Raw genomic sequence first — 12162 nt, forward strand, 5'->3', positions numbered from 1 at the left:
AATGTCCAATAAGAGATTGCTAGACTGAAAAGGTAAATAAAAAATTAATATTTAATAAATGGTGGAAACCTTAAGCAACAATACCATTTTCTGTAACTGCTAATCTGGATGTTAATGTTAAAAAGCTAATGTTAAAATCTGGACAGAATGCAGTTAATAAAAAAAACCAAAACTCATGTATACAAACCACATTTTAAAAACAATTAGGACATTGTCTAAAATGCAGTAAAAAGAAGAATCAGTGATTTGTTAATTATCCTAAATATTTATTTAACTGATAAAAGTATAAATAAAAGAGGCAAAATAAGAGTGAAAAGTTTATAGAATATAGAACACAGTCTTCCACAATAAGCAGGTGAAGAAGTAACAGGTAGGCGAATGACAATTGGGTATTAAACTAGGATTCACCAATCAGTCGAACAAACAATGATGGGTCCTTCTTCAGGAGTGACTTGCCAATCAGTTCAAAAAGAACATTTCTCAATGAAAGCCTGCAAATAATTTAGTCTTTCAACATCTACTGGTTACATCCTAAAAACATTCAGAGAATCTGGAGAAATCTCAGTCCATGTAGGGCAAAGCCAGAAACCACTGCTGACTGAGTAACCTTTGAGCTTTCAGACAACAATGCATGAGAAACCATCATGTTACTTTGATAAATATAACCACATGGGCTTGGAAGTACTTAACATATATCATGTTCTCTGAGCCCAAGCTAATCTCATATGGTCTGAAAAACTGTGGAAAAGTGTTGTGGCCAGATTAGTCCACATTTCAGCTTTCCTGCCAGAAACAACAGATGTTTTTTGTGTCAAAGATAACAAAAAACATCCAGACTGTTAACAGCAGGTGCAAAAAACAAAATCTGTTAGGGAATAGGGGTGCAACAGTGTCCATGGCATGTGCGAAGTTACCATTGATGCTAGAGGTGTATATTGGGATTTTAGTGGCACATGCTCCCATCAGTGAGACGTCTTTTACCAGAAAGTCCATGATTATTTCAGCAAGATAATGCCAGGGCTCATTTGGTATGTGCTACAATGATATGTCTTCATAGACACAGAATGCAAGTGCTTGACTGGCCTGCCAGCAGTCTGGTTTTGTCTTCTATTGAAAATATATGGTGGAGCATAAAGAAGAGAATCAGACACTGGCAACCACAAACTGTTGAACAGCTGAAGTCTCATACCAAGCAAGAATTGAAAAAAATTCTATTTGCAAAAGTGCAACAATTAGGGTGCTCAGGTGGCGCAGCGGTAAAACAAGCTAGCACACCAGAGCTGACATTTCAAACTTGTCGGTTAAAAATTCAGCAGGCTGGGCGCCTACACGAACAACAATTGGCTGTTGTTCAAGGGGGGTGCCGGACAGGACCTCAAAACTGATGAAATTAAGACCTCTGCTGGCTGATTGATGGTGCCTGCACAGAGACGAAGGATAATAAGTGATCAGGGTGTGTCTCTCTGTACACGAAGCTGATCCATATATGAACTCACCTTATGCAGGTGAAAAGATACAATCGGCTACTGCACACGCTGGTGTAAGTCTCGGATCAGATCAACATCAGCAGAGAGAAAGCAAAATGCAATCGGGTAATTGGATACGACTAGATTGGTAAGGTCAATTGGACAATTAGTGCAACAATTAGAGTCAAGTCTCATTAATAGAAAAAGTGAAGAAACAGGGTAAACACTTCTCTGTCTCCCCTTTTTTTTTGGAGAGTGCTTCAGGCAGCAAATTCTAAATGTGTTTATATTTACAGTATACAGTAAAGTTAATCGGGTAAAATACTGGTAATATTATCTTTCTTATCTTATCAGTTAATTATGTATTACAAAACATCCCAGCATTTCTTGAGTTTGTAATTCTACGGGAGAAAACAGTTTCTCCACAATACTTTACATGTGGTATGAGGTTTTGATGTTGGTGAGCAGTGCTTTATTATGTTAAACACAGTATCATGCATTTCCGCCAACTGCTTTTGTTACAAATAGCAATGATTAGGCTTTTTATGATAAACTGAATACTGACATTCATCTATAAAGTATTTTACACAAATGACAATTGCTTAATAATAGTTTAATCTCAAATCTTATTTTATTATGGCCCCTCCCTGGTAAATTAACCTATTTGGGTGTATCCAATTACCCAATTGCATTACGCTTCTTCTCTACTGATGTTGATCTCCACCCTGGTTGAGGAGAGCTAAGACTGACACTCGCCCCCTCCGACACCTGTGCAGTAGCCGACTGCATCTTTTCACCTGCACAAGGCGAATTCATATGTGGATCAGCTTTGTGTATGGAGAGCCACACCCTGATCACACACTATCCTTTGTCTCTGTGCAGGCACCATCAATCAGCCAGCAGAGGCCGTAATTGGATCAGTTATGAGGAATACCCGTCCGGCTCCCACCCTGTATGAACAACAGCCAGTTGTTGTTCAAGTAGGCACCCAGCCTGCCGGGAGAGATTTAAAACAACGAGTTTGAAATGTCAGCTCTGGTGTGCTAGCGTGTTTTACCTTTGCGCCATCTGAGCACCATCCCTAGCCTTTTAAAATGTTACATGGACAAACAAATCAAAATTTTCTTTCCTGCATAAGCACATTAATGACTTAAATGTATGTGAACAAAAGTTAGTCAAAATTAGATTATACAGAAAAACAATGACCCATGTGAATAGCTAAAAAGAAACACAGTTAAAGGTCTGAAGTGGCCTAGTCAACGTCTTATAGCAATAGAGATGCTTTAATGAGACCTAAAACAGCCCGTTTATATTTAAAAACCTAACAGCGTGCTACAAAAAAGAGTGGGATACAATTTCTATATAGCTATGTACAAGAAATTTATAGAATGTGTTTAGTTGCAAGCACTGCTGTTAAAGGTGGTGCAACCAGTTAAGCTAATTAAAGTACTATTAGCTTAGCTGAAGGGTTTCTCAAATGCTCCAATAATGTTAACTGTGTAAAATATAAAAAATAATAAATGGGAAATGTCTTTTATTTTCACAGCACTGAAACTAAACACAGCACAGCACTGCGGATATTGCTGTAAGGACATTTCAACTTACCTTTGGTCCTCGAGGTCACCTATTATTTGTGACTCAGCTTAACTTGGTCCATCCAGATTTCTGACTTCAGTTTGTGCATTAACTAAATCTGATTTAAGTGATTTAGCACTACATAAAAAATAAAAAAAATAAAAAAAATCCATGGCTTTGAGCCACGCAAATATCAATCACCAGGGCGTGTAAGTGTATTGGCTCCGTAATGCCCCATTTCTAACTGCATTGCATCACCATCCATCTCAAGCCAACTGTCAAAGCCAATTACATTTGAATTACTAGCGGCTACATTTAGAAAAAGACTGCTTTCATCCATCTTTGAACAGCTTTGCCAAAGCTACAAAAATCGATGCTGACAGAATTATCATTACAAAAGACATTGGTAAGACATTGATCTGATCTATTTATAGAACAGCGGTTACATCTAACTGCTACTCAGAAAAGCATTACTCAGTGTTTTGTCTATTTGTACAACCTGTTCTCCAAAACATATCTTTCTTGCAATCTAACTATTAAGTAAGAGAGATGTGATACCATAAAGAAATACTTAAGTCTGCTGAAGTGCATCTTAACACCTCAATAATGACTTAATGGCTTGGCTTTCATTTCATTTAGGTTGTTCAGCAGCTCAGGCCAGGTAGGACTGTGTGATGTAAACAGTGGGTCACAAAAAGGGCACAATCAAAACAATATTGACACACCCCTAACGTTGTATATTTATATGTTTTACTTTTCTACAAACCCCTATTCCAGAAAAGTTAGAACATTTTCTAAAATTAAATTATGAACTTAAAATCTATTGGTTTACTTTACCAAATGTAGAAATTGATGCCTGCCATGTACTCAAAGAAGCTGTGACAGAAGCATGTTTATCATTGTTTTACATCACCTTTTCTTCTAATTATACTTTTTAATCATTTGGGAATTGAAAATACTAATTGTTAGACTTTTGCAAGCCAAATTTTTGCCAATTCTTACTGTACACAAGACTTAAACTACTCAACAGCCTGTGATCGCCATTGTCTAATTCTTCCCTTAATGATACCCCATACATTTTAACAGGTGTCCGATCTGGACTGCAGGCAGGCCAGTGAAGCACACACTCTATGTCTACAAAGCCACACTGTTGCAACTTGTGCAGAATGAGGCCTGGCATTATCCTGCTGTAACAGACAAAGTCCATTTTATCAGCTCCACTTACCATATAGAAGCACTTTGTAGTTCTACAATTACTGACTGTAGTCCATCTGTTTCTCTACATACTTTTTTAGCCTGCTTTCACCCTGTTCTTCAATAGTCAAGACCCCCAAAGGACCACCACAGAGCAGGTATTATTTAGGTGGTGGATCATTCTCAGCACTGCAGTAACACTGACACTGGTGTGTTAGTGTGTGTTAAGCTAGTATAAGTGGATAAGACACAGCAGCGCTGATGGAGTTTTTAAATACATCACTGTCACTGCTGGACTGAGAATAGTCCATCAACCAAAAATACCCAGCCAACAGCGCCCCGTGGGCAGCATCCTGTGATCACTGATTAAGGTCTAGAAGATGACCAACTCAAACAGCAGCAATAGATGAGCGATTGTCTCTGACTTTACATCTACAAGGTGGACCAATTAGGTAGGAGTGCCTAATAGAGTGGACAGTGAGTGGACACGGTATTTAAAAACTCCAGCAGCGCTGCTGTGTCTGATCCACTCATACCGGCACAACACACACTAACACACCACCACCATGTCAGAGTCACTGCAGTGCTGAGAATGATCTACCACCTAAATAATGCTAATGCTAAATATGCTCTGTGGTGGTCCTGTGGGGGGTCCTGAACAGGGTGAAAGCAGGTTAAAAAGTATGTAGTGAAATAGATGGACTACAGTCAGTAATTGTAGAACTACAAAATGCTTCTATATGGTAAGTGGAGCTGATAAAATGGACAGTGTGTGTAGAAACCAGGAGGTGGTTTTAATGTTATGGCTGATCTGTGTATGTCTCTCCAAAACACCAATATAAGGTTTTTGTTTGTAACAGTCTGGACAGTCTTTTTGACCCTCAGCACATAGAATTCGATATCAGTTTTCCCCTAAAAATACGATGAAACATGGACTCATTTGACCACAGAACACTTTCCGCTGTCATTCAGTCCATCTCAGATGACTATGGGCCCAGAAAACTCGCTGACGCTTCTGCACAACATTAATATATGGTTTCCGCTTTGCATAATACAGGTTCAGGTTGCATTTCTTGATTCAGTGAAGGACTGTGTTAAGTGACAATGATTTTCTATAATACTCTCGAGTCCATGTGGCTATGTCCACCACGGTAGCATGATGGTTTCTCAAACAATACTGCCTGAGGGCTTGATGGTCATACACATTCAGCAGTGGTTTTTGATCTTGGGCTTCACAACTGAATTGTGAATGATGAAACATCTAAATTCTTTGCAATCTTACACTATGACACAGTTCTCTTACAAAATTCACCATCCTTTCTTGCAAAGACTAGGTGGATGCTGCCCAATCTTGATGACCTTAGCTGTTACCAGTTAAACTGCTAACTGTGGCTCAATAGTCTCTGGCGAGTGTGTTGCCGGCTTTACATTCTATTTACTTTTTATTCTATTTACAAATGGGAAATGGGAAATGAGGTTTGTGTGTGACCTGAACAGCACTAAACGTGAGCTAAATGCAGAAAAAACTTCTGGAGTGAGGGGACAGTACCTGCCACTCACACCATACTATTGGTTGATTCCTGTTGATTTCATTCACTTAGATCTGTCAGACAAGCTTCTATGTAGAAACAAATGGCCACTTACGCCTTTCTAGGGTGAGTTAATCAGTGCCTCAAAAATTATTTTGTCTGCATATTTTAACTCTAAAATCACAAAAATATAATCACGATGTAAAACAGAATAGACCAACCTCATGCCAACATTTTCCTTGCGGACGAAGACGTTTGACTTCGCAAACACAGAGTTGATTGGCTTTACGGACACAGACAGGTTTCCAATGCTTGGCTCTAGCTGGAAATAAGCCAGTCGAACCCGGCACAACAAGCCACTGTTTAGAATTACAGGACTGGTGATGTGAAAGGTGCAACTCCCAGATTCTGATCCAGGCCTTAGAACCAGAAAGTGACCTTCAGAGGAGAGAGCAGAGAAAAAGTTTTTAATAATTACTTAGTTTGTCCTGTAATAAACAGAAGTATGAAACTGTTATTTATTAGTATTTAATTTAATAATAAACTGGTTTATATGATTATCTTTTATTGACACACAAAATGGGTTTGTAGCTTCTTGGCCTCATGTGTTAGGCATGAGAGCCAACCTATTTAATTTTTCCACAGCAGAAAATGTCAGTATTGTTGGAACCTACTTGATTGTTTCGGTTTCCTAATACCTTGGGAGCAGAAGTGATTAGCACTTTTAGTACATGGGTGCAGGCCAAATTGATCAAAGCATACTGTAAGTAAATACATTATATTGAATTTAACAGCTAAAACTACAAACTAAAGATTGTTGATTCTGCCAAACAATGCATACACCGAAGTTAAATTAGACATATTATTTGCCAATTTTATTTTCACCATATGCATGCATTTATCTTGTGTTCCTAACTTTACATTATAATATACATCTATTCATTTATTCACAGTGGTACCTTGTAACTTAATGTCCGCTAAACTCAAAATTTTTGAAACTCAACGCCCTACATCAGGAAATTTGTACCCTTAAACTCAACGTTTACCTTAAAATAAATTTATATTTAATTTCAAATTACTAATGAACAGCCGCTTTGTTCAGCGCTCGGCTTAAACGGAGCAGTAAAACGTCATCAAAGTGCAAATATGAGACAAATTTGAGACAGTTGTGTGGAACGACATAGAAACAAGTTCTATGTTGTTCTTTCCACTAATGAAATTCCTCACTCGTTTTGGTACAATAAGTAACACTAAGCTTTGTGCACCGCCACACTACATAGGAAATAACGGCAGTCAGAGCAAAAGCGGTTTTGTCACTTCTAATGTGAATTACTGAGCTCGCTAAGGAATACGGTATTCCAAGATCAAGCATCTCCATGATTAAGAAGCATCACATTAAAGAAAATATTAAAGAAGTAAAAGTAAAGTGCAGGTTTTATTGTATTTTTATATAGATTTTTTTACTGTTTTCAATTGTATTTCAATGCTTTTTTATATTTGTGTTATTTTCAGTGTATAAGTGTGAAAAACAACCCCAGTATTTTAAATTAGCCTAAAATCTATGCAGTTCCACGGAACCACGGAACGCATTAACATGTTTCCCATACATCCTTATGGGAAAAAATACCTTGAAACTCAGCGCCTTTTAAACTCAACACCACTTCCAGAACCAATTGATGTTTCGAGGTACCACTGTATTTGCTTCAGTCTGGTGGAAACACTGGATGGATGGATGGATGGATGGAGGGGTTTTTGTATCTGTTGGTCCTGGATTTTGTAAAGTTGCTTTGAGACAATGTCTATTGTAAAAAGCGCTATATAAATAAAGTTGACTTGACTTGACTTGGATGCAGGGCAAAAACAGCCCTTAAACTGGAGTCTGATTTATTTACGGCATAAAAAGTATTTGCATCTTGCCTGATTTCTTTTACTTTTACTAATGTCACAATTAAATGTTTTAGATCTTGCAGCTAATTTTAACATAAAACATGAGTAAACACAAAACACAGCTTTAAAATTATTGTTCTATTAATTGAAGATAATGATTTGTTTAAAACTTATATTACCCATGTGAAAAGTAATGGCTCCTCTTAACGTAATAAAGATTTGTTCCACCCTTAGAAGCTACAGTTAAACCTCTGTGATAACTTGTTATGATTACTGTGGGGGATTTGTTTTGATGTAGTTTTAATTCAGCTAAATTGCAGGGTTTCCAAGCATAAACTCCCAGTTTAGGGTTTCGCCACAGCATCTCAAAGCAATTCAAATCAGAACTTTAACTTGACCACCCCAAAACCTTTATTCAGTTTCTTTTGAGCCATTCAGAGGTTGATTTGCTTGTATGCTTCACATTAGGGCTACAACGATTAGTCGACATAATCGATAACGTCGACTATAAAAATGTGTCGACGTGGAATTTCATTGTCGACGCGTCGTTATTATTGCAACGCACTAAATGAACTGCAGGGGGTGCAGCATCGCTTCCATGGCGCAGTGGGGAGTTTATGAACACAGAGAGGCAAAGATAGAGAGACCGAAACTTTCAGAAGTATTTCAGAAGCATTTCAGCCGAAATAACCCAAAGAAACGAGCTGGACGCAGACACTACAAAGCAGAGTTGTGGTTTCACGCCAGCACTACAGTGAAACACGAGCACCCTGCAGCCGTGATGACCAGCATTATTCAGGTAAGTTTTTACACCGCTTTGTGCTTTAACCAATGTGGTTAATGTTTGTTAATGCTAGAGCACCTGTCGGAAAACTTCCTAAGAGTTCGCTATTTTTCAGGTTTGTTAGCTAGCTAACGCATTAAGTGCAATAGTTAATCAGTCATTTATATGAGTAACGTTATATAACTTAACATTATATGTCTCGTCTTCCATATTTTTTGCTCTCGTTAATGAGATAAATAAATAATAAGCCTCATCCACTTAATGATGGCTAGTTAGCTCAGCAGATAATTCAGTTAAGATATTTAACCTGTTGTGTTTTAGTTGGCATAGCCAGTACACTATTTGTAATAAACTATGATATATAGCCTTCAGTTTGTGATAATTAATACAGCTTTCTCTTTTGCTCTTTCTATTAATAGCACTAAGCAATGGAGTGTGGATGTGATGAGAAGAGGTTCATGCACCCTTCAAATGGCTGAGATCTTCACAGACAGCATTCACATGTTTCTCAACGACATGTTATATATGTTTTTGACTTCCAGAGTGATAACTTCTGAAACATAACAGTTTCTAATGCTGTCCAAAGCTTTCTTATTTAATTGATTTTTTTTATTGTGATTGTGTATTAATGTTTCAAATATATTTAATTAAACTATCCAGCTTAAGTTTCATATTCATGTTTCATGGGTCATTATTTTAATTTGATATTGGAACTTAAATAACAGAGTTTTATGTTAAGGCAGAGATGGAGGGTATGACATAAATAATCATTGACTAGTCGACTAATCGAAAAAATAATCATCAGATTAGTCGACTACTAAAATAATCGTTAGTTGCAGCCCTACTTCACATCAGTGTCCTCCTGTATAACTCAACTGCCCTTGAACCTGATGAGGTAACATTCTTCCTCAGGAATTTCTAACAGAAAGCAGAATTTGTGGTTCTATAATTAAGTCATTCAGGTCCCGCTGAAGCAAAGCAGCCACAGACCATTACACTATTACCACCATGTTTGACTGCTGGTATGATGTTCTTATGCTGAAATGTGGTGTAGCTTTAAGCTAGATGAATTATTCCACCTTTCACTTATCATTCCACAGAAAATTATTTCAAAATATCATGGGGGTCATCTTGATGTGTACTGGCAAATTTTAGATAGCTATCACTGTGGTTTGTTGGAGTCCCAGAGCGTTAGCAATCATATCTGAATGCTTTTTGAGACCCTTTAGTCTGCTTCACATTGCCAGACAAATTGTATCTATCTATCAAATGGTAAGATTCTGGATGTGGCTAGTAAAAATGAACGATGAAATCCTATACATTTACATTTTTTGAGTATGCACTAAACCTCCCAGCTTTCTTGTCTTCTTTTTTAAAGACTTACACTATATTGCCAAAAGTATTCGCACATCTGCCTTCACACGCATGTCGGCCCACCCTTTGCAGCTAGAACAGCTTCAACTCTTCTGGGAAGGCTTTCCACTATGTTTAGGAGTGTGTTTATGGGAATTTTTTTAACATTCTTCCAGAAGAGCATTTGTGAGGTCAGACACTGATGTTGGACGAGAAGGCCTGGCTCGCAGTCTCCGCTCTAATTCATGCCAAAGGTGTTCTATCGGGTTAAGGTCAGGACAAGCCAGTCAAGTTCTTCCACACCAAACTTGCTCATCCATGTCTTTATGGACCTTGCTTTGTGCACTGGTGCTCAGTCATGTTGGAACATGAAGGGGCCATCCCCAAACTGTTCCCACAAAGTTGGGAGCATAAAATTGTCCAAAATATCTTGGTATGCTGAAGCATTAAGGGGCCGAGCCCAACTCCTGAAAAACAACCCCACATCATAATCCCCCCTCCACCAAACTTTACACTTGGCACAATGCAGTCAGACAAGTACCGTTCTCCTGGCAACCGCCAAACCCAGACTTGTCCATTAGATTGCCAGACGGCGAAGCGTGATTCGTCACTCCAGAGAACACGTCTCCATTGCTCTAGAGTCCAGTCGTGGCGTGCTTTACACTACTGCATCCGACACGATCACTTTATCACACTGCATTACACTTGGTGATGTAAGGCTTGGATGCAGCTGCTCGGCCATGGAAACCCATTCCATGAAGTTCTCTACACACAGGTCTTGAGCTAATCTGAAGGTCACATGAAGTTTGGAGGTCTGTAGCGATTGACTCTGCAGAAAGTTGGCGACTTCTGCACACTATGCACCTCAGCATCCCGCTCTGTCATTTTATGTGGCCTACCACTTTGTGGCTGAGTTGCTGTCGTTCCCAATCGTTTCCACTTTGTTATAATACCACTGACAGTTGACTGTGGAATATTTAGTAGCGAGGAAATTTCACAACTGGACTTGTTGCACAGGTGGCATCCTATCACAGTACCACGCTGGAATTCACTGAGCAACCCATTCTTTCACTAATGTTTGTAGAAGCAGTCTGCATGCCTAGGTGCTTGGTTTTATACACTTGTGGCCATGGAAGTGATTGGAACACCTGAATTCAATGATTTGGATGGGTGAGTGAATACTTTTGGCAATATAGTGTATCTTTCACATCACCAATTGTAACTAAGCTTTTTCAAGAAAGTAAAAGAGCAGTATCAAACTCCCCAAAATAATTTGCAAATACCTTTTGAATCTCCAACTGAATGATCCACAGTAGGGTGTCCATCCTGCTGGCCCACTCTGTGTTGCTGTGGTGATGTAGCAAACCAGTCTCCATGATCACTGTGATTGGACAGAGTCCAGGAACACGCAGATTCAAAATCGCAGGAGGTAATGGATGGGGTTTGAAATATACCTACATTACAGAGAACATATACAGACAACACACTTAGTCAAAGTCTCCACCCTGACACTATAGTTCAGCTGCAAAAAGCTCGACTAATGCTTAAGCTAATGCCTGCATTACAGGTAAAACCATGGAAGTAAAGCTAAATTACGGAGATAAATACACATACTTAGTGACCCTCTGTGAAACCGTTCACCCTGACCATGCATTACAGCTGAGAAAAGTGGTTCTAGCGTTTTTACTAAAGGCTGCTGTATGGATAGACTACAGTAACAAAACTAAGAATTTTTAATATTAGCAGTGCCACTGTTTGATTCTATGGTATCCACAGTATTTTACCATGAAAGGGAAAAATATAAAAATTACCTATTGATTATTTCTTTTTCATTTACAGGTACATGTGTCAAATACTTTTGATAAAGGAATGGGTCTGCAATTCTTTGGTGTCCTGCATGTTACTGCATTTTGGCCAGTGATTCCTGGGAATCCAGACCCTTCATGACCCTGAGAAATAAATTATCAGGATAAAGTGGTAAATAAACCTAAATTATTTAGGAGAAAAGCATTAAATATGGTAATGTGTTCACATGGGTTTCCTCCAGGTAATATATTATCTCCCTTCTCCGTAAAATGTTCATGTGAGTTTCCTTGTAATAAGAGTGTTCCTGTCTTGTGCCCAAAGTCAGACACTGAGATATTGACCAGGATGCAGTGGTTAGTACAAATATTTTTTTTTAAAATAAAACAATGTATTTAGGAAAACAATGGGTGGGATATGGCAAAAAGTTGCATTTGCATAATAAATGACTGGCTTCCACAAATATTAAACATATTGACTTGAGTTCACAGACAGTGGGTTTGATCTCAGGCTTTGTAAAATGTTTTAAACTAAACTATACACTATATACTGTCCATTTTATCAGCTCCAT

At 38.4% G+C, this 12162-nt stretch overlaps 1 protein-coding gene across 1 annotated transcript in view; it reads right to left on the reverse strand.

The window, feature by feature from the left end:
- The window catches only part of ltk (leukocyte receptor tyrosine kinase), a 147064-nt gene that overhangs the window by 51285 nt on the left and 83617 nt on the right, over positions 1–12162 (reverse strand). Inside the window, exons 6-7 of the mRNA XM_063007916.1 lie at positions 11072–11242; positions 5986–6202 (exon numbers count right to left, since the gene is read on the reverse strand). Coding sequence (XP_062863986.1) covers positions 5986–6202; positions 11072–11242 — 388 coding nt within the window. The remainder of the gene's footprint in view (positions 1–5985; positions 6203–11071; positions 11243–12162) is intronic.

This window comes from Trichomycterus rosablanca, chromosome 13 (genome assembly GCF_030014385.1).
Source record: "Trichomycterus rosablanca isolate fTriRos1 chromosome 13, fTriRos1.hap1, whole genome shotgun sequence".
NCBI classification, from domain to species: Eukaryota; Metazoa; Chordata; class Actinopteri; order Siluriformes; family Trichomycteridae; genus Trichomycterus; species Trichomycterus rosablanca.